Below are 19041 nucleotides of genomic sequence, written 5' to 3'. Positions count from 1 at the left end.
GCAGGGAAGCAAATTGTTGAAATAGTTATTTCCACACCTTTCTGGAATGGTGTGCAAGATTGCTTGAGAGCATCATTGCCTCTTCTTCAAGTATTGAGGATAGTAGATGGAGATGAAAGGCCTGCATTGCCTGAAGTATATATTGCAATGGAAGAGGCAAAGAAGAACATAAAATCAAATTTTAAGGACATAGAAAGAAAATGGAAGAAGATTATAAAAATTATTGATAGGCGTTGGACAAGTCAGATGGAGTGACCAATATATTTGGCTGCATTTCTCCTCAATCCAAGCAAGTACTTTAATGCAATTGAGAATGAATCAGATGAATCTTTAGCCAACTCCTTGATGCATAAAGCAAATGATGCCTTTAATGATATTCTTGCAAGGATGGTGTCTGATACAACCTTGCAAGACAAGATCAGTGGACAATTTGCTGTTTATACTGGAAGTAATGGAAGTTTTGCAAAGGACATGACGATTAGACAAAAGGACAAGTTGAATCCTAGTAAGTAATTTTCTTTTTAATTTATATTGTTTAGTTGTTTCACTTGTTTGTCCTTTGTATTTTGTATGTTGATTTTAATTTAATCTATATTTTTTCTTATATATATATTTATAGTCGTTTGGTGGGAAAAATATGGAAGCTCTACACCTGAACTTACAAAGCTTGCAAGGCGCTTACTTGGCCTTTATTGCTCATCTTCTAGTTGTGAGCGCAATTGGAGCATATTTGAGTTTGTGAGTAACTGAGTACTTTAGTACTAAGCTAATTTTAATTTTAATTTTTTGTTTTTGTGTAGTTTTATGAAAGAATGATTTAAGGAATAAAAGTGATATTTGTCTATTGTTAATTGTTCTTCAGATTCACATCAAGAAGAGGAATAGGTTAGAGCATCAACGTTTAAATGATCTTGTCTACATCCAGTATATCGCCGTCTTCAAGTAAGGTTCCAAGAAAAAAAGGAACAATGCAGAAATTCTAATCCACTGGTGCTTGATGATCTAGATTGGAGTAGTGAGTGGATGATTGGCGTATCAGATGATGAATTAGTTCATCCTGGGGATGATCTCACTTGGAGAATTGTATCAACAATTTCTGGAGCATCTTCATCATTTCATGGCACCAATAGAGCAAGGAGGTCTGGACCATCAACCAGAGGAGCGGTTCCAGCATTTGCCTCTTATTCACGGCGCAGTAGGGGGAGGGGTGAGGAGTCTTCAAATGACGAACTAGAGTTCAGGTTGGAGTTGGAGGAAGTGGATGTGCGTGATGATGAAAATGTTGAGGATAATTTTGGTATACAAAGTAATGTTGTGGGCAATCAACAGGAGGAAGAAGATGATTTAAATATACTTAATTGGGATTGAAATTTGAAGTAGTGAAGTACTTATTGAACAATTTGTATTGGAATTTGAATGGTTTTTTTTAGACTTTTCTTCACTTTAAGTATTTGAATGCTTAGGCTTTAATGATTACTTAATTTTGGCATTTTACTATTTTAGGTTCTTTTATGTTTTCTTTTATTGAGTATTGATTGACAGGGTCACATGAGTAGAAATTTAGTGGATGACCTTAGGGCCTACTGCCTAAGCACTCATTTTGGCATCAGAGAGGTAAGTATAATAATTTACCAACCTTTATGCTTTATATTTAATAATTTATAATGTTGTTTCATACTTTCATATTTATATGCTATATTGCTATGATAATATGATGAACTTAGTTTGTTAATTTGTTTTTTTGGATGAATATCTTGCATTGGTTTGACTCTTTAATATTTATTTGGCAAAGAAGTAGAATTATATAATTTTTAATATGGAATTTGTGCCAAATAAAATGGTTATATAAAAAAATAGAACACTAGAACGCCTTGCGGCCGCCCTATCGCCAAGGCGCTTAGGAAGGCCCTCAAACGCCGTGGTCGCCTTGCCGCCTTGATAACTATGCAACTCAGAGCTACTAAAGTTACACATCATGTATTCGGTCTTAGTTCTACTTATTTTCAGACCTTTTGATTCCAAGGTTGATCTCCATAGTTCCACTTTGGCGTTAATCCCTGCTTTGGTCTCATCTACCAAAACGATAACATCGGCAAAAATCATACACCATGGGACCTCCCCTTGTATGCTTCTGGTTAAGTCATCCATGATAAATACAAACAAATTAAGGGCTTAAGGCTGATCCTTGGTGTAGCCCAATTGAGATTGGGAATTCACTACCTTGGCCCTCCGCTGTTCTTACGCTAGTCACCACCTCAGCATACATTTCTTTACTTAAGTCAACGTATTTACATGACACCCTTCGCTTCTTCTAAAATATTCCAGATTAGCTCTCCAGGAACTCTGTTCTTCGCTTCTCTAAACTTTTATTTGAGTTTTAACTTGCTGGACGAGTTCCGTGAGAGATGAAAGTCTGGTTTGACTGCTGAGTTCTTCCCTGCTCTGAATCTTTTCTTTCGACCATTCTTCTTCCTCCCAAGTCTGTCTTCTTCCTCTAGTCTCTTTCTTCTTTCTACTTTCTATTTTCCTACTGAGTTTCTTAAACTCACTTCACCATTCCCTGCTCTGGGCGGTACTTAAATCAGAGAAGGGAATAAAATGTAAACAAATTAAGGAGTTGGGCTTTTGTGCAAATAGTAAGTATTCCATCCTTATATAAATAACATGAATTTACCTTTAACCACACGATTGTAGGCAGGAAAAAGCAGAATCAGGTTGCTTTCAGGTGAGGAATCTCACTCGAAACCCTTTCAACCTCAAATTTTAGGACAAGGTTGCTAATCCATTGATCTTTGAAAACCAACCAATAATCACACGATTCAGCACTCTGAAGTTTAATAATAAATTCCTGAAAATCAACCTAACAGTGGAAGGGTACCTGATTCTGGTTGCAGCGTAATAACTCACAGCAAGAAAGGATTCTGGGGGCAATACCCTAAGGTTTAGGTCGCCCAAGGAAAAGAATCCTTCGCAAGATCTTCACAACCCAAAGGTACCAAAAATAGAAGGAAAGGAAACAATAACCAAAGTAAAGAACAACACTAGGAATGGATGAAGAGAACAAAGGAAAAAGAGTATAAACGAACTTATGAGAAGGAAAAGATCACACCTGAGGGAAGGATTCAGAACTGAATCAAACAAGGGAAAGGCGAAGATAGCACCAGTCGAACCAAACGTGCACTCTCACAGCAGCATGACTCAAATAAATTCCATTCAACCCAATTTCTGATTGATCATTGATTACTTGTGTATTTAAAGAGTCAAAACTAAAAGAATCACTCATACATGTATTCTGAGACAGGAATTTGAGATTGATTCAACTTCCTACTCACACTCAACAACTTTATTTTCTACTGCTAAACAGAAAATAATAAAAAATAATAATAAGCTATTAATGGACAAAAATAACCCAACAAATAAACAAAACCCCCTATGTACCCCTAATCCCTTATGTAACCAAGTGCGTATAACTGACTAACTGCATCACTGGTTCTCCCTCTTTGCCAGATCTTGTTTCAGGAAAATTTTATTAATTTGCAGGCTGCAGGTTCGGTTGTTTGTTGACTCAATTCAGGAGTCTTAGGGGTTATCAAACTAATCCTAAAATCACTCATACCCTTTGAATCAGTTATTTTTACAAATAAGGCCACATTCTTCCTGTACTTACCAAATAGCTCTCACTTTCTAAACTTATTTCTGTTCATCCCCATTCTTGTTTTAACTTTCAAAAATATCCTTTTCCTTCCAATGTAATTACTGATTAGTCCCAAACACTTTTTTCTTACCCAAAGAGGTCAGGAGTTTCAATATATTTACAGAATTGCCAATGTCCTTTAGATTTGTCACTTGTGGGCCCGTAGCAACCAAAATTAGGATTTTGAGAACCATATGTTGCATTATCCAGTTAGTTCTTTTAATTTATAAACACTGCGATTTCTGTTTCCGCTAGAAAAATTCAGATTCAAGATACTTCTTAATTCTAGTTCAAGTTATCAAATTATTTGGTTAAGCCTTGCTGATTCATGCCATCAACTTCCTAACTATTTACTAGGATCTGTTCTATTTTAACATTCAGTTTCTAACCGATTTTCAAAATCTTAGTTCAACTCAACTTTCCAAATTCTTGGGCCCCGGCCCCCTCCCCCCCCCCCCCCCCCTCACAGACCTTTGGAGCTCCCTTCCCTCCATCCCTCCTGGGCATCGCGGAAGAGGTGACACAATTTTGTGGCTCCCCTCCCACTCGGGCAGATTCAGCTCTCACTCCGCTTGGGATTTGGTTAGACATCTCACCACTTGGCACGCTCTGGCAAGCTGCCTTCCTACCCAGGCCTTCCTTATTTATCGGCATATTCAGGTCCCTTCCAGTTGCTGTCTCTGTTGGAATGGGGCTGAAGATGTCGATCACCTTTTCTTCACTTGCCCCTTTGCCTCGTCCATCTGGAGCCGTGTTCTTCGCCATTGCTGGCCCGGTAGGCGCACTCCTCTCCCTCTTAGCAGGGAATGGATTTGGATCGACATGACATTCGGAGGGAAGTCGATTTGAGACTCGGTTGGCAAGATTGCCTTTTGTGCCACTATCTCCCACATTTGGATGGAATGCAACCTCAAAAGATGGACATCCAACTCCCGCTCTTTCGACATGATTTGGAAGGCCATCTTTTTTTAATGTTTCATCTAAAGCTAGATCCCTCCCCCTCCTGGATGTGAAGGATTCCCAAGGAACAGGCTCATTGTTGTCTCCTGGGGCCTCCCTACTTCCATCTTGCGCCCTAACTAGTCTCTAGTTTCGGCTTGTCTACCCTTGGGCTTGTATATTCTCTCTTTTCCTTGCATTAATATTATTATTCATCCAAAAACAAAAAACACTTTCCAAATTCTGAATTTTCTGAATATTGGATCTAATTATTCTATTTCTGGTTGCCGAATATTCATTTTCCTCAAGTTTATTGATTAATGTATTCTTTTTTGAACCCTTAAAGACCTTGCATCGATTCTGATACTTTATCTGGTTGTTCAGTTTCTTAGTTGAAGTAGGACAACACCGTATCTTGTAATCTGACCATCAGATTTGCATCATATTTTACAATCTTGTTTTACCTATCAATTTGAGCAATCAACCAGAGCTTTGGCCAAATCAGATGTCTATATTGAGTTATTGAATTTTCTCCTAATCTGATTCTGGTTTGTATCCTGCAATTCTGGATTTCTGAGGTTCTCCAAACCTTCATTCCTTAGGTGACTAGAAACCCATTAATGGCTCTCAGGAGAACCTCAGGATTCCTCAAAGCTACGACACTTGGACAGTGGACACTATAGGAGCAGCACCTGTCTGACACCTTGGATTGCATCTCTGCAGTACTCAGGTGACACCTTGAAGATAAATTGATCAATGCAAACATCCAAAGCATGAAGAAAAAAGTTTGTAGCCTATCTACCTTGATCGAACTCCCATCCGTCCACGAGCTGAGAATTGATTGGAGCTGGGTGGGATGGGTGGGATCCCAGGACTACGTTCTTGAGCTGAGCTTTTGATTTCAGGCCCTCCATTAGCGGGCATACTTTCACTGTTTAAAGCATTTTGTATGTTGTAATCTGACATTCCATTCAGGATACTGGCAGTTGTTGGTGGGGGTGGCAGGGCTGCTTCTTCAGCTGGAGGTCCGGAGCCTTCCTCCACCCATCGCTTAAGTTTTTCATCATAATAGAATTTATTCTGTTCTCCCAGTTTAGCCTGTGGTAGTGCATCAGAAATGTTAAAAGTTTGGGTAAAACATGGCAATAAAATTAGAGAAAAAACAGCCCCATATAAAAGATTAAAAAAAAGAAAAAAAAAAGAATACCTGCCGATCTGAGCGAGATCTTGAGACCCACCCCATGGTCTTCTGGAGGAGCTGTGAGCCAAAACGGCCAAAGCGAGATGGTCCACCAGAGACTGATGCCCTGCCTTGTGCATCAGGAGAGGCTGCTTCCTTTGATGGATCAACCTGGCCCCATATACAGTCAGCATATCAGCCCCTCGAGAATTTGAAGCCCTAAAGTTCTCTCTCTTGGAGGTTTTTAGACAGAACTTGCAATCAGGGCCTTACAGAATCATGTAGTACATTGTCTTGGGCCTGATTTCCAGGTGGTGGTGGTGGTGTACATTATATTTGTGTAACCTTTCTTCATTATAATGAAATTGATCCTAATTATAAGGGGGGAGGAAAGAAAAGAAAAAAGAAGCTCCCCCATGACCTGGAGACTAATTTTAAGAGCTTTTGGAGTGGTTAAATGTTCAGTTTCAACATTAACTAGAAAGCCCATCATGTACTGGGAAAACTTCAGCCATTTAACTTCTAAAAACTCCCAAAAGGGCAGGCTCCATTTGCCCTGAGGCCAAGGAATCAGTTGGAACTGCCCTTGTTTTTTTAATCTTTGGGAAAGCTCTTTTTCTAGCTAAAAACCATGTAAAAAGGAAAATTTTCAGGTAACACCTTTTTCTTCCACGGATTTTATCTGAAAATTTTCCTTTTACATGACATTATTTGATAACAAAGCCTTTAAGAAAATGCCATGTGGAAGGTTCCAGGGTCACCTAGATATGTTTGCTATGTAGCGATACCACCTTGTAAATGTTCCCTCGGAGCATACAATTATGTTCAGAAAATAGGATTCACTTCACTTTAAAGGATATACCAACCTGTCTCGGAGTCCTGCCAAAGTCTGGCTCAGAAATGCTTCTATTGGGCATCATCATTCTAGTGTCACCATTCCATTCACTTATGGGCTCCATTGATGCTGAGGGCATCAATGATGACATAGCCATTGTTGATTGACTATTTGCTACTCTTGGGCCAGCTGGAGTGTGATCATGCTCATTGTTCTGAACAAAATTCTGTGATGCTGATGGCACAGGTGGTGGTGGGGCCCCAATCATCCGATTAATGGTACTGTTGACCAATGGGAGCAATTTACCCACCAGGTTTGCTGGAGCCAAGTTAGTGTTATTTCCACCCTACATATAGAACATTGACAAGGAATCAATACAAACAGCTTGATTGATAAAGGCATTAATAGTTTTGAAGTAGATTGGTAGATGGATACCTGCTGGTGGGTTCTTATACGCTCCTCAAGAGAAGCTACTAACTGTTTCCATGTCTCCACTTCAGGAGCTCGACCGGTTTTCAGAGACTTCAGTATTGCTTGACAGTACCTGAGATAACACAACATGATAAGAAACAGGAAGGCAAAGTGCAAAGAGCAACAGAAGAGGAATATAGACTCACTTCAATGAATCTGAAACCTTCCCCACTTCAGCTAGCATGTGGGCATAGATAAGCTTATAAGGCTGAAATGGTAGCAGGATAGACTGCGAATTCCCAAGCACTTTTGCGTATTCGTATAATTCTGTCCTCTGCCCAGATGTTCAGAAATCTAAGTTCAGCAAATATTCTCCAAAAAAGTACCCAATGAAATTCACTCCGGAAATACAAAGAAATGGATCAAGAATTCTCCTGCCTAGTATCTTAAGATTGAAGACTGCAAAAGCTTGGAAGAAATGCAGAACTGAATAGTTATAACGCAAAATGAAGCAAAGAAACAAGCAGCAGGGGAAACAAAAAGGCAAATGTTAGAGTAGACACAAGATCAATATGCACATCCATTCGATACAGAGTCCGATATACTATGCACATCCATTTGATACAGAGAATCTGATACTTGGTCAGTGTTTGGGATCATAGTTGTCAAGACGTCGCCTAGGCGTCGGGGCGGACTTGTAAGGGCTGGGAGGTCAACCGTCTTTCACTAACTCACCAAGGCGGGTGCCTTGTGATGCCTAAACGCCTTGTGTGGAATATTTTAAAAAACTTATATAAATTTGATGCTTCTTTAAACATTTTTATTGGACATTGTATATAATTTCAATAGTCATGTATACAAACGTTAATATGTATTAATAAAAATCAAATTGATACCCATTTTAGTATTTTTAAATTGGTTGTATACACTATTAAGTTACACAGCATATCATTCTATCATACATGTTTATTAACACACCAAGGGCATCGAAGCCGAAGTCGAAGAGAAAGAAGAACTTGAAGAGGAACTAGAAGAAGCTCGACGCTTCTACAACCGACGAAGATGCTACTGCTACCGATGCAGATGCTGCTGCCAGGTAGGTTCTTTCAGGTATGTTTCTTCTTCTTCTCCTGTTTCTGGGTTTTTTTTTCCGGCCTCCTCCTCTTCTTCTGTTTCTGGCTTCTATTTTTCGTTTCTTTTTTCCTTCTTCTTCCAACCTCTTCTCTAGTTTTCCCTTTTTTTTCTTCTTCCGGCGTCCTCCTCTTCTTCTCCTTCTGGTTTCTGGTTTCTTTTGTTTTCTTTCTTTGTTTCTTCTAATGCTTCTTCGGATGCTTGAGTGGCTCCATCTGATGACATCCCAGCACTCCTCCTTGAAACCCTCTCTACCCCATCTCCTCCTTAAAACCCTCTCTTTCCCCGATTTTTTTTTCCTTTTTACTCTTCTCATTCTTCTTCACTTCTCTGTTTCGTGTTGTCTTTTTTTTTTTTTTTCCTTTTTCTCCTCCTACTTGTTATTTCAATAAACAGAATATAAAAGTCAAGAGAAGGTGAAGTGAAACCGTGATTCATCCAAAACTAGTCCCTAGTTTCGGCTTTTTTTCCCTTGGGCTTGTTTATTCCTTCTTATTTCTTCGTAATATATTTTTATTCATCCAAAAAAAAAAACAGTGATTCTGCTTCTGATTCTGGTCATTCTGCTGCCCTGCTTCAAGGTGAAACCGTGATTCTGCAGTGCTGCCTTAAGTTTTTTTTTTTTTTTCTGATTCATAAATCATTGTAGAGCTGTTTTTGTTAATCTGTTATTGCTCATCACTTCATCTTGTCTCTTTTGATACTCTGTTAGAGTGTTAGTACTTAGTATGTGTCAGAACACCAGAATCCTATAACCAGACCAGAGTAAGAAAAGGAGAAAGAAGAGATGAAGAGAGGAGAAGCACACAAGTCCCAAGAATGGGAGACAACCTGCGGCTAGAACAGAATGTTCTACCGCAGGTCTGTCCCTCTTATATTTATAATAAAAGCATAATGAAAAGGAGGACAATAATGCCCCTACAACTAACCGACAGTAAAAAAGACTTAAGAACCGACAGAAAATAAGAAGACTAAACTGCTCCTAACACCAATACTTCAACACTCCCCCTCAAGCTGGAGCATATCCATCACCCATGCTCAGCTTGTTACAACAAGAACGAAAACTAGGAGCAAACAATGATTTGGTAAATACATCAGCTAGCTGATCGGATGAAGAAACAAACGGTGTCTCGATCAACTTCTTCAAAACAGCACTGCGAACGAAGTGACAATCCACTTCAATATGTTTGGTCCTCTCATGGAAGACCGGATTACTAGCACTGCCTGGTTGTCACAATACATCTTCATAGGAGTCGGGACCGGAAAACCCATCTGAAGAAGTAATGACTGAATCCACATCAACTCAACAGTAGTATGTGTCATAGCTCTATACTCTACTTCAGTGCTAGACCTGGCAACCATGGTTTGTTTCTTGCTTCGCCACGTAACCAAGTTCCCGCCAACAAAAGTACAATACCCTGTGGTAGACCGACAATCACTAGCTAAACCTGCCCAATCTGCATTAGAGTATGCAACTGACTCCATATGTCCATTGGGACGATAAATAAGCCCCTTCCCAGGAGCACCCTTCAAATATCGAAGAACCCGAGTAGCTGCATCCCAATGAGACTTAAAAAGGAGATTGCATGAACTGACTAAGAACCCCAATAGCAAATGATATGTCTGGCCTAGTGATAGTCAAGTATATTAACTTCCCAATCAAGCCTCTATAGGAGTTGTTATAGTTTGGCTTATTTTGACCTGAACCCTAACCCGAATCCAAATGTAGGTTCAGAACCCGATGTTGTAACCTCTAGTACATTGTGGAATGCCGGTTGGGTGTTCATCGGGAAGTAGAGGAAGATGGAATCGTCGTGATAACACGTCACTTGCCGGCAAAGCGACAGATACCTCCACCGTGCTGTTGTGAAATCCACAATCAAATGTACAACTCTTGGTAAGTAACCTTAACCATGTTTTAAGTATTTAATATTGTCGTGTGTCTATTCGTATCCATTGGCGCCGACACCCGGGGTGTTTTGGCACATGGACAGCAAGGACAGCATACATTGGTCGGTGCACAAGCTTTGTCACACCCCAAATCCACCCCCTGGGAGGATTCGATGGTTGACCTGTATACCCGAAGTATTCAAACACCTCCAAGAGGTGGATTTGGGGTGTGACAGGAGCGGAGTTTCGTGGTGTTTGAATACTTCGGGTATTCGGGTCAACCATCGAATCCTCCCAGGGGGTGGATTTGGGGTGTGACAGGAGTGGACCTCTTTAAGAGGTTCACCATCATCAATCCCAAATTTTTTATTAGGATCCATAGGAAAAGCCACTGGTTTGGCAACAAGCATACCAGTATCAGTCAAGAGATCTAAAACATACTTTCTTTAAGATAGGCTGATCCCCTTCCTGCTTCTAATAACATCAATCCCAAGAAAGTAATGAAGTTGGCCCAAGTCTTTGGTCTGAAAATGTTGCTGTAAATAATCCTTTACCTCCTTAATGCCACTCTCATCATTTCTTGAGACAATGATGTCATCTACTTAGACAACAAGAACAACCATTTTCTCTCCTTGGCGACGAACAAACACGGAATGGTCTGAAAAACACAAAGAAAAGCTATAACCAGTCACAATAGCACTGAACTTCTCGAATCACGCCCGAGGGGACTATTTCAGCCCATAAATAGCCTTGTGCAACCTACACACACGTCCAACATTCTCCCCTTGAACAACATACCCTGGAGGTTGCTCCATATAGACCTCTTCGAGTAAGTCACCATAGAGGAAGGCATTTTTAATGTCTAACTGAAATAAAGGCCAATCAAAGTTTACAGCCATAGAAATAAGAAGTCGAACCGAATTCAATTGTGCCACAGGATAAAAAATCTCAAAGTAATCAACACTATAAGTTTGGGTGTATCCCTTAGCCACTAGGAGAGCTTTAAGCCACTCAACAGAACCATCAGAGTGATACTTAATAGTATACACCCACCTATACTTTACCAGGTCTTTGTCAGGAGGTAACTCCACCATCCATTTCCACATCCATGGCTTTCTTCCAAGTATGAATAGCAAGGGCCTCAGTGTGGGTGCGAGGAATGGTATAAGTAGATAGAGAGTAAGCAAAACAATGGTAACAAGAAGGAAGATGAGAGAGTGACACAAATTTATCAATGGGATATGCAACTAAAGATTTTTGGGTGCATGTTTACGAGTGGCAATTGGCAAGTCATCCGGTTCAGCTGGTGAGTCAGAAGAGCAAGTTCGGATCTGCACCAGAGGTTGAGGACGGTACAGGAAAAGATGGGGATGGACCAGTAGTATCTGTACGGAGCTGCCCAATATGCATCTTGCGCCGATATACTTGCAGAGGAGGGGTAGATAGAGGAACAACCACAGGAATGGGAGGAGGGTTAGACACAGTCAAAGGATTGCCCGACAACGTGGGCTGATCAAAGAAGTAGGAGGTACCTTCAAAGAAGGTGACATCAGCACTGACAAATTGTCTCCGAGTAATGGGGTTATAACACCGGTATCCCTTCCGAGTACGGGAGTAACCCAGAAAAACACACTTAGTTGACCTAGGGTCTAACTTATCACCTGGTTGATGGAGATTATGAACAAAGCAGACACATCCAAAAACCCGAGGTGGTAAGTTAAAAATTGGTAAGTCAGGAAATAACATAGAGAAGGGAGACTTATCGGCAAGCACAGAAGAAGGCATTCGGTTAATTAAGCAACAAGCAATAAGAACTGCATCACACCAAAATTGTTTAAGCACTTGCATATGAACCATAATAGCACAGACGACCTCAAGCAAGTATCTATTTTTCTGTTCCGTTACCCCATTTTGTTGAGGAGTATAGGAACAACTGGTTTGATGAATCATTCCATTATCAACACAAAAAGAGGAAATTTCATTTTGAACAAATTCCAAGGCATTATTAGAACGAAAAACTTGAATGGAAGCTTTAAATTGGGTTTTTATTCATTGCAAAAATTTCGAAATACATGTAAAAATTCAGAATGATCCTTTAAAAGATATAACCATGTAAGCCGAGAGTGGTCGTTCACAAATATGACAAAATACCGAAAACCATGTCTATTACTTGCAGGACCAGGACCCCATACATTTGAATGAACCAAAGAAAAAAGAGATGGACTATAGGGCACAGTATGAAATGGATAAGAAGCATGATGATGCTTTCCGAACTTGCAGCCCTCACACTCTACCTTATCTAAAGACTTAAATTGCAGAAATAAAATTTTTAACCTAAACAAGGATAAATGTCCTAACCAACAATGCCATTGGAATGGTAACTCTCCACTAACAATAATTACAACAGCAGAAGCTCATGAGGCAGCATCATAGAGATAATATAAGCCATCTTTCTCAAGCCCTCCACAATCGTCTTCCTCGTGTGAAGATCCTAAAAAAGACAGTGAGAAGGAAAAAATGTACTGAGTAATTCAGATTGTTAGTGAGTTGACTAACTGAAAGAAGGCTTAGGAGAAATTGAGGTACATGTAATACAAAAGAAAGAGAAAGGTTAGAGTTAAGGCAAACAGTACCATGCCCAGTAACAGGTGTAGAAGATCCATTGGCAAGGATAACAGGTGGATTATGAGAGTTAGATGAAATAGAATTAAAAATAGATGACTTACTAGTCATGTGAGCAGAAGCTCCCGAATCAATAATCCAGGGTATGGAAGTGGTGGAAAGAAAAGCAGGTGTACCTACATGAGCCAATGTGGCAGTGGAAGTAGATGCCCCAGTAGTGGAAATGGATGACTCAAGACTCTTTATGCGGCGCATCAACTGATAAACCTAATCACGAAGAGTAGTGGAGGATTTTGTCATGGCTGAACCTGATTTAGTATCATTGGATGCAACCATGTCTGTACCTTCTTCAGGAGCTGCATGATTGGCCAAGTGTTGAGCCCATTCTGGTTTCCTATGCTTGAACCAGCAAGTATCAACAGTGTGATTGGATTTCCCATAATAAGAACACTGTCGGGCAGCTTTGTCAATATGCTGCCCACCAGAACCACGGCCGCCAATACCACGACCTCCCCCTGAACAACGGCCTCTACTAATAGTGAATGCTGAGTTCTCCTTGGGGGAGGTATATGATTTGGAACTAGGAGAGACAGTACGCTGCAGCCTAGAGTAAGTATCAATGAGAGTGGGAACCGAATCACCAGCAAGTAAGTGACCCTTCACAGCCTTCAGATTAGGATTCAATCTAGCAAAAAATTCATTCCGTTGGGCCTTCAATTTTTCAATATCAGTGGTAAGGGGCTGAAAAACATTCAATTCTTCAACTATAGTACTCCTGAAAAGATTTATCGGACTGTTGGAATTGGAATAGCTTCTCATAAAGATCATAAATACGGGTCATACTCTTCTCTTGAGAATATGTCTCCTTCAAGTCATTCCACATTCCCTTAGCAGTCATGTGAAACATGACATTGGCAGCAATATCGGGTTCCATGCTATTCCACAACCAAATCAGAATAATTGCATTCTCCTTCACCCAGGTACTGTAGTCCTTAGAATCGGGAGCCAGAGGAACAGAAGTAATATAGCTAAGTTTATCCTTAGCCATAATGTAGACACTGACAGCTTGGGCACACAGTAGATAATTGGAACTCCGCTTGAGTTTGATAGATGTAATCTGAACATTGAGATTATCTGTGGAATTCTTTGTATCAGCCATAATTTTAAAAAAAAAACAATAAGGGCAGCAGCAGTCGATTCAGAAAATCTTCAAAAACCAATAAGGACAGCAGCAGTCGATTCCTGAAACAAGGCAGTAGCAGTCGATTCTTGAAGAGATAACCAAGGAGCAGCTAACACAACTAACTCCAGTATGTAGAGGTAAAGTGGAGCAGCAACAGCAACTGACTCCAGTATGTTTAGAAACAAACCAGTAGAATAGAAGGCAAAATCGAAGAGACCAGCAAAGGGAAGATCGATGTCAGGGTTTTGGAAAGAATACCACCAACTTCAAATACGCAGCATAGGCATCAAATCTGATGTGCAATCAATTGTAATTAGCAACTAGGAACTATAGCATCACAATCTTCAATAAGCAAAGCTGCAAAAACAGCCATACAGAGGATATCGACATTGTCAAGGTTTTGCCATGCAGTCGATTTTTGCAGTTCTTGGCTGTAGGTGACGTAATATTCAAATCAGCAGCCATCATTATTGTAGGCAAGAATAAAACACCCCATTAATAGGGATAGGAGTGGTTTTAACTCATAGTAACCACTGCAATAGGTGGCCGCATACCATAAGGGAAATCTTGAAAGAGAGATCAGCAGGGGAATTGTGGAAGAGACTCTAATCTGATTATAGAAGCTTTGATACCATGTTAGAACACCATAATCTTATAACCAGACCAGAGTAAGAAAAAGAGAAAGAAGAGAAGCACACAAATTCCAAGAGTGGGAGAGAACTTGCGGCCAGAACAGAATGTTCTACCGCAGGTCTGTCCCTCTTATATTTATAATAAAAGCATAATGAAAAGAAGGGCAATAATGCCCCTACAACTAACTGACAGTACAAAAGACTTAAGAACCAACAAAAATTTAGAAGAAAGACTAAACTACCCCTAACACCAATACTTCAACAGTATGTATGTTAAAATGTTAGTATACTAATATGTTGCAATGCATGTAACTATGTATGGTTATAATTTGGCATCTTGGTTCTTATTTTAGTTACTTCTTAATTATTACTTGTTTTTCTGACGAAAATATTGCAATTTGTTATGCTAATAGACTATTAGTAGTAAATATAAGTTATATAACTGGTATATTAAAAAATAATACTAGAAAGCGATTTAGGCCGCCTAAGCGCTTAGGAAGGACCTCGAACGCCTAGTATTGCCAAGCGCCTTGATAGCTATGTTTGGGATGAATGCGCAACCACGAGGAAGAACCCAAGCAAACAATCACACACAACGCAAGGAATTTACAGTGGTTCGGCAAGATTGCCTACAACCACCTGAGAGAACCAGAGAATTTCCACTATTTCTTGAAAAACTCTCTACGCAACTCTCCAGCTCACGAAGTTTTCCCCTTTGCTTGTTACCAAAGTTTTCCACATAGAAACAATATACAGGGAAACCTAAAACCCTAATCCCCACACAATTACAATTTTACCCTCGTATATGTAATGGACCCAAACCTAACCCAACTACAAATACAAGCCAACAATAATGTGGACACGTAGAATACAGACATATCCAACCCCAACAATCTCCACCTTCACTTGGATTCTGCAAGCCACCTTGAAGAAGACCGGTGTTGATGTCGCTTCTACAAACACCACCATTGTCTCTAACTATCCACCACACCCAAATTGGCATGACCAAGACCCCCAACCCCACCCAGGATGTCCTATACAACTCAATGCCGCCACACAATGTGACGTGGTTCCACCTCTCCCACCGTTGCAGCCCGCTCCAAGAGATCTCTGCCACTCACCAAATCCAAAGCGAAAGACACCTGCTTATATCCAAACTTCCACTTGTTCATTGCCTGAACCACCTGTAGTCTCTGTCGTCCACCTATTCTTCTTGCCTGAGTTCCAACAGTAGCTCCACCTGTTTTAACACTCCCTGCAAGTCTGTACAAATTCCCAATCATCCATGCCAGCATCACAACCATGCGCCTCTTGATACCCTGAGAACTAAACCTTCAAATGCACATCTAAAAACTCTTGAATAAAGTGTTCCCAATGAAATCAGATTCTTCCTTAGATCTGGCACATGTCTAACCCCATTCAAAGTTCGCACAATCCCATCAAACATGCGAATCCATACAGTCCCAATCAAAGCAACCTTGTTTTTCGCATTATTTGTCATTTTGACAATACCACTATCACATGCATGATATGTAGTAAACTGATCCTTGACTGAACACAAGAAATGAACAATCAAAATTTAAAATCAAATCTAAGATTTTCGTACCAGATGAAGTAGTGAGATAAACATCTCCATCATCACTCCAAGGCTCTTCCACGATACCAGCAGTGGATGATTTACCCTCCTCTTTTCTATCCTCCTTACGCCTAGGACAATTCTTCTTTATATGACTTCCTCCTTGCAATAATAACAAATTATTTTGCGGCCTTTAAACCTTGAGCGACCCCTGTACTTGTCGAGCTCCTCCAGTCTCTCATTTGATTTGCCTCTACCCTGACCACTACCTGCAACCAAGGCACTACCCTCCTCTGACGCCCCCTCACCGCTATTTTTCCATTGTGTCTCAAGCATCAGTAAAGCAAAAATAACCTCGTCAAGTTTGAGAGTATCCTTACCAAACAATAGTGTTGTCACAACGTGATCAAATGGAGGTAGTGACGCCAACAGGAGAAGTGTCTTGTCCTTTTCGTTCTTCACATCAAGAGTCAACAATTTTGTCAATATCCTATTGAACTCATCCAACTATACCTCAAACTTCACTCCCTTTAACAACCAAAGACCATATAACTGTTTCTTCAAAAATAGCCGATTTGTCAACAACTTGGACTTGAACCAGCTCTCCAACTTTGTCTAGACTTCCTCTAGATCCGCCAACCTAATGACCTCACGAAGAGTGTTATCCGCAAGATACAACTAGATCGTGTTGTTTGCTAAATCCCTCAACTTTTGCTACTCATCATCCTTCATCTTCTCCAGCTTTTTCGATTTCTTCCTGACAGCCTTGATTGTCCCCTCCCACGTAAGAATATTCTTCACCTGTTGTTGCCACAAGGTGGAGCCATTATGACCATTAAAGGATTCAATGGAGAAGCTTGAACTCTTCACCATCATCCGATTTAGCAAATTTGTGCCCTCCGTACCCGCCATCAACCTGAACAAACTGTATTACCGTTGATCTTGCACGAACCCACAAATCTCCACCAACAGAACGAAATCTGCTCAATCCATCCCTTCCACTAAGTCCAAAACGTCGAAAAGCCTTAGGAACACCTAACCTCCATATAATACCCTCTGTACAAAATCAAATTTTCCTACAGAGCCCAAACCCGTACGCTATCGGCTTTGTAAACTTTACTCTTTTTTTCTTTTTTCTCTGAATCCTCTTTTCCTCCTATTCTCTCACGTTCCCTTTCTCAAATAATGTAACCGTAATCATTATTTTCTTCTTTTTTTTAAACCTTGTACAGTCTTCTTTCTTGTACGTTCCAACATTTTTTTTTCTCCTTTTCGATCTACTCCTCTCTATTTGACCAAATAAAACAAAGAATAAAAAAAACTTTACCTTACGTGTTCTTCTGTAGCCACTACCGCGCAAGGTTCCTTTGGAGTTGAATCAGACGAGAAAAAAACAACACATTCTACTACCGAATGTTCGTAATTGACGGGGGAAAAAAAAAGAAGAAACAACCATCCCTGAGAATCATGCCTTCTTTCTCTCCTTGTACATCGTCCTTTTCTCAGATCTTCGTGCATACCTTGCAACAATTTGCCGAACCTCTATGATAAAACTTGTTGGGGATGAATGTGCAACCACGAGAAAGAACCCAAGCAAACAATCGCACACAACGCAAGGAATTACCATGGTCTGACAAGATTGCCTACATCCACTAAGAGAACCAAAGATTTTCCACTATTTCCTAAAAAGCTCTCTACACCACTCTCTACCTTAAAAGTGCTCCCTTTTGCTTGTGAACAGGGTTTTCCAGACAGAGACAATATATAGGGAAACTCAAAACCCTAATCTCCACACAATTACAATTTTACCCTCTTACATGTAATGGACCCAAACCTGACCCAATTACAAATACAAGCCAATAATAATTATGTAGACCTGCAGAATAAAAGACAGACCCAACCCCAACAGTCAGTACCATATCATTTGGTTGCCTCAATGGTCAAAATCTTAAGATGTTGTACCTAAGGAACCAAGGATCGAGTATTGGTACCACAAAAGTACCATGTCATTTGGTTTATTACAAAATAGCGCAACAAAATGGACTTTAAGCGCTATTCATGAGGTGCTAAATCTCAGACTTGTACATGTAAGAAATGTTTCAGTATAAGTCTTCATACTGAATTCCACAATGCCTAGTTGCTACATTAAGTTAATTTGAAGAGTGAGGCAAATGTGACCATAATTTTTTTCATATAACTATGAATTATGCAGCTCAAGTACCAGCACAGAAAAAGTTAGGGCCAATAAGAATTAAAACATCCCTCACACATGCACACACACACCGAGAGAGAGAGAGAGAGAGAGAGACTCCTAAGACATTCTGACACCAGTATTAAAATAGTAGTACGTATAGAAGATGAGAGTCCAACTCAAAACAGAAAGCTGCGGGATACTGAAGATAAATCAAATACACGACATAGCTGTCAAAGTGTCGCCTCGCCTAGGCGTCCAGGCACCTTGGTCGCCTAGGTGGGCGCCTAGGACGCCTGATTGGTATCGCCTGGCATTTGGACCCTCTCCACCGCCTTGGGTCGCTGCGACACCGTGACAACGAGGATACACGATAGTAAAAGAAAAAAACAGTTGACCCAATGTGGTACAAGAAAGGTGATTATACATTCAAGTATCAAGCTAAAACAGTTAGGGATAAAGACCTATTTTAGACAAGGGTACGACCAATTAAGTAAATAATGCCTAGTAAAAAGTGGAAAATATGAGAACCAGCGGGGAGCACCAAATACCTGAATAGCCTCAGGACTAGCATAAGTTCGAGGGTATTTCCAGTGGTCTGCACCAATGAGACACAGTCTTGCACTGTCCGAATATGACTCGAAGTTTGCATCCGCAACCAAGTAGCAAGTATGAGCAGCAGAAATCTGTATCATTACACATGTAATACAATGACCATTAACATCTTTTGAGCATGAGAGAACTTCCAGAACAATAG

The 19041-nt window shown here is 40.3% G+C and overlaps 1 protein-coding gene across 2 annotated transcripts in view; it reads right to left on the bottom strand.

Annotated features, from left to right (window-relative positions):
• Positions 1-19041, bottom strand: part of LOC122661880 (protein transport protein SEC16A homolog) — a 47257-nt gene that overhangs the window by 13335 nt on the left and 14881 nt on the right. For both annotated transcript variants that reach the window (XM_043857394.1, XM_043857402.1), the window contains exons 7-12: positions 18836-18970; positions 7266-7393; positions 7084-7192; positions 6680-6994; positions 5841-5984; positions 5436-5731 (exon numbers count right to left, since the gene is read on the bottom strand). In XM_043857394.1, coding sequence (XP_043713329.1) covers positions 5436-5731; positions 5841-5984; positions 6680-6994; positions 7084-7192; positions 7266-7393; positions 18836-18970 — 1127 coding nt within the window. The remainder of the gene's footprint in view (positions 1-5435; positions 5732-5840; positions 5985-6679; positions 6995-7083; positions 7193-7265; positions 7394-18835; positions 18971-19041) is intronic.

The sequence above is a fragment of the Telopea speciosissima genome, chromosome 1 (assembly GCF_018873765.1).
Source record: "Telopea speciosissima isolate NSW1024214 ecotype Mountain lineage chromosome 1, Tspe_v1, whole genome shotgun sequence".
Classification (NCBI taxonomy): domain Eukaryota; kingdom Viridiplantae; phylum Streptophyta; class Magnoliopsida; order Proteales; family Proteaceae; genus Telopea; species Telopea speciosissima.
The sequence above is the reverse complement of the archived record's forward strand: the minus strand, read 5'-3'. Positions and strand labels throughout refer to the sequence as shown.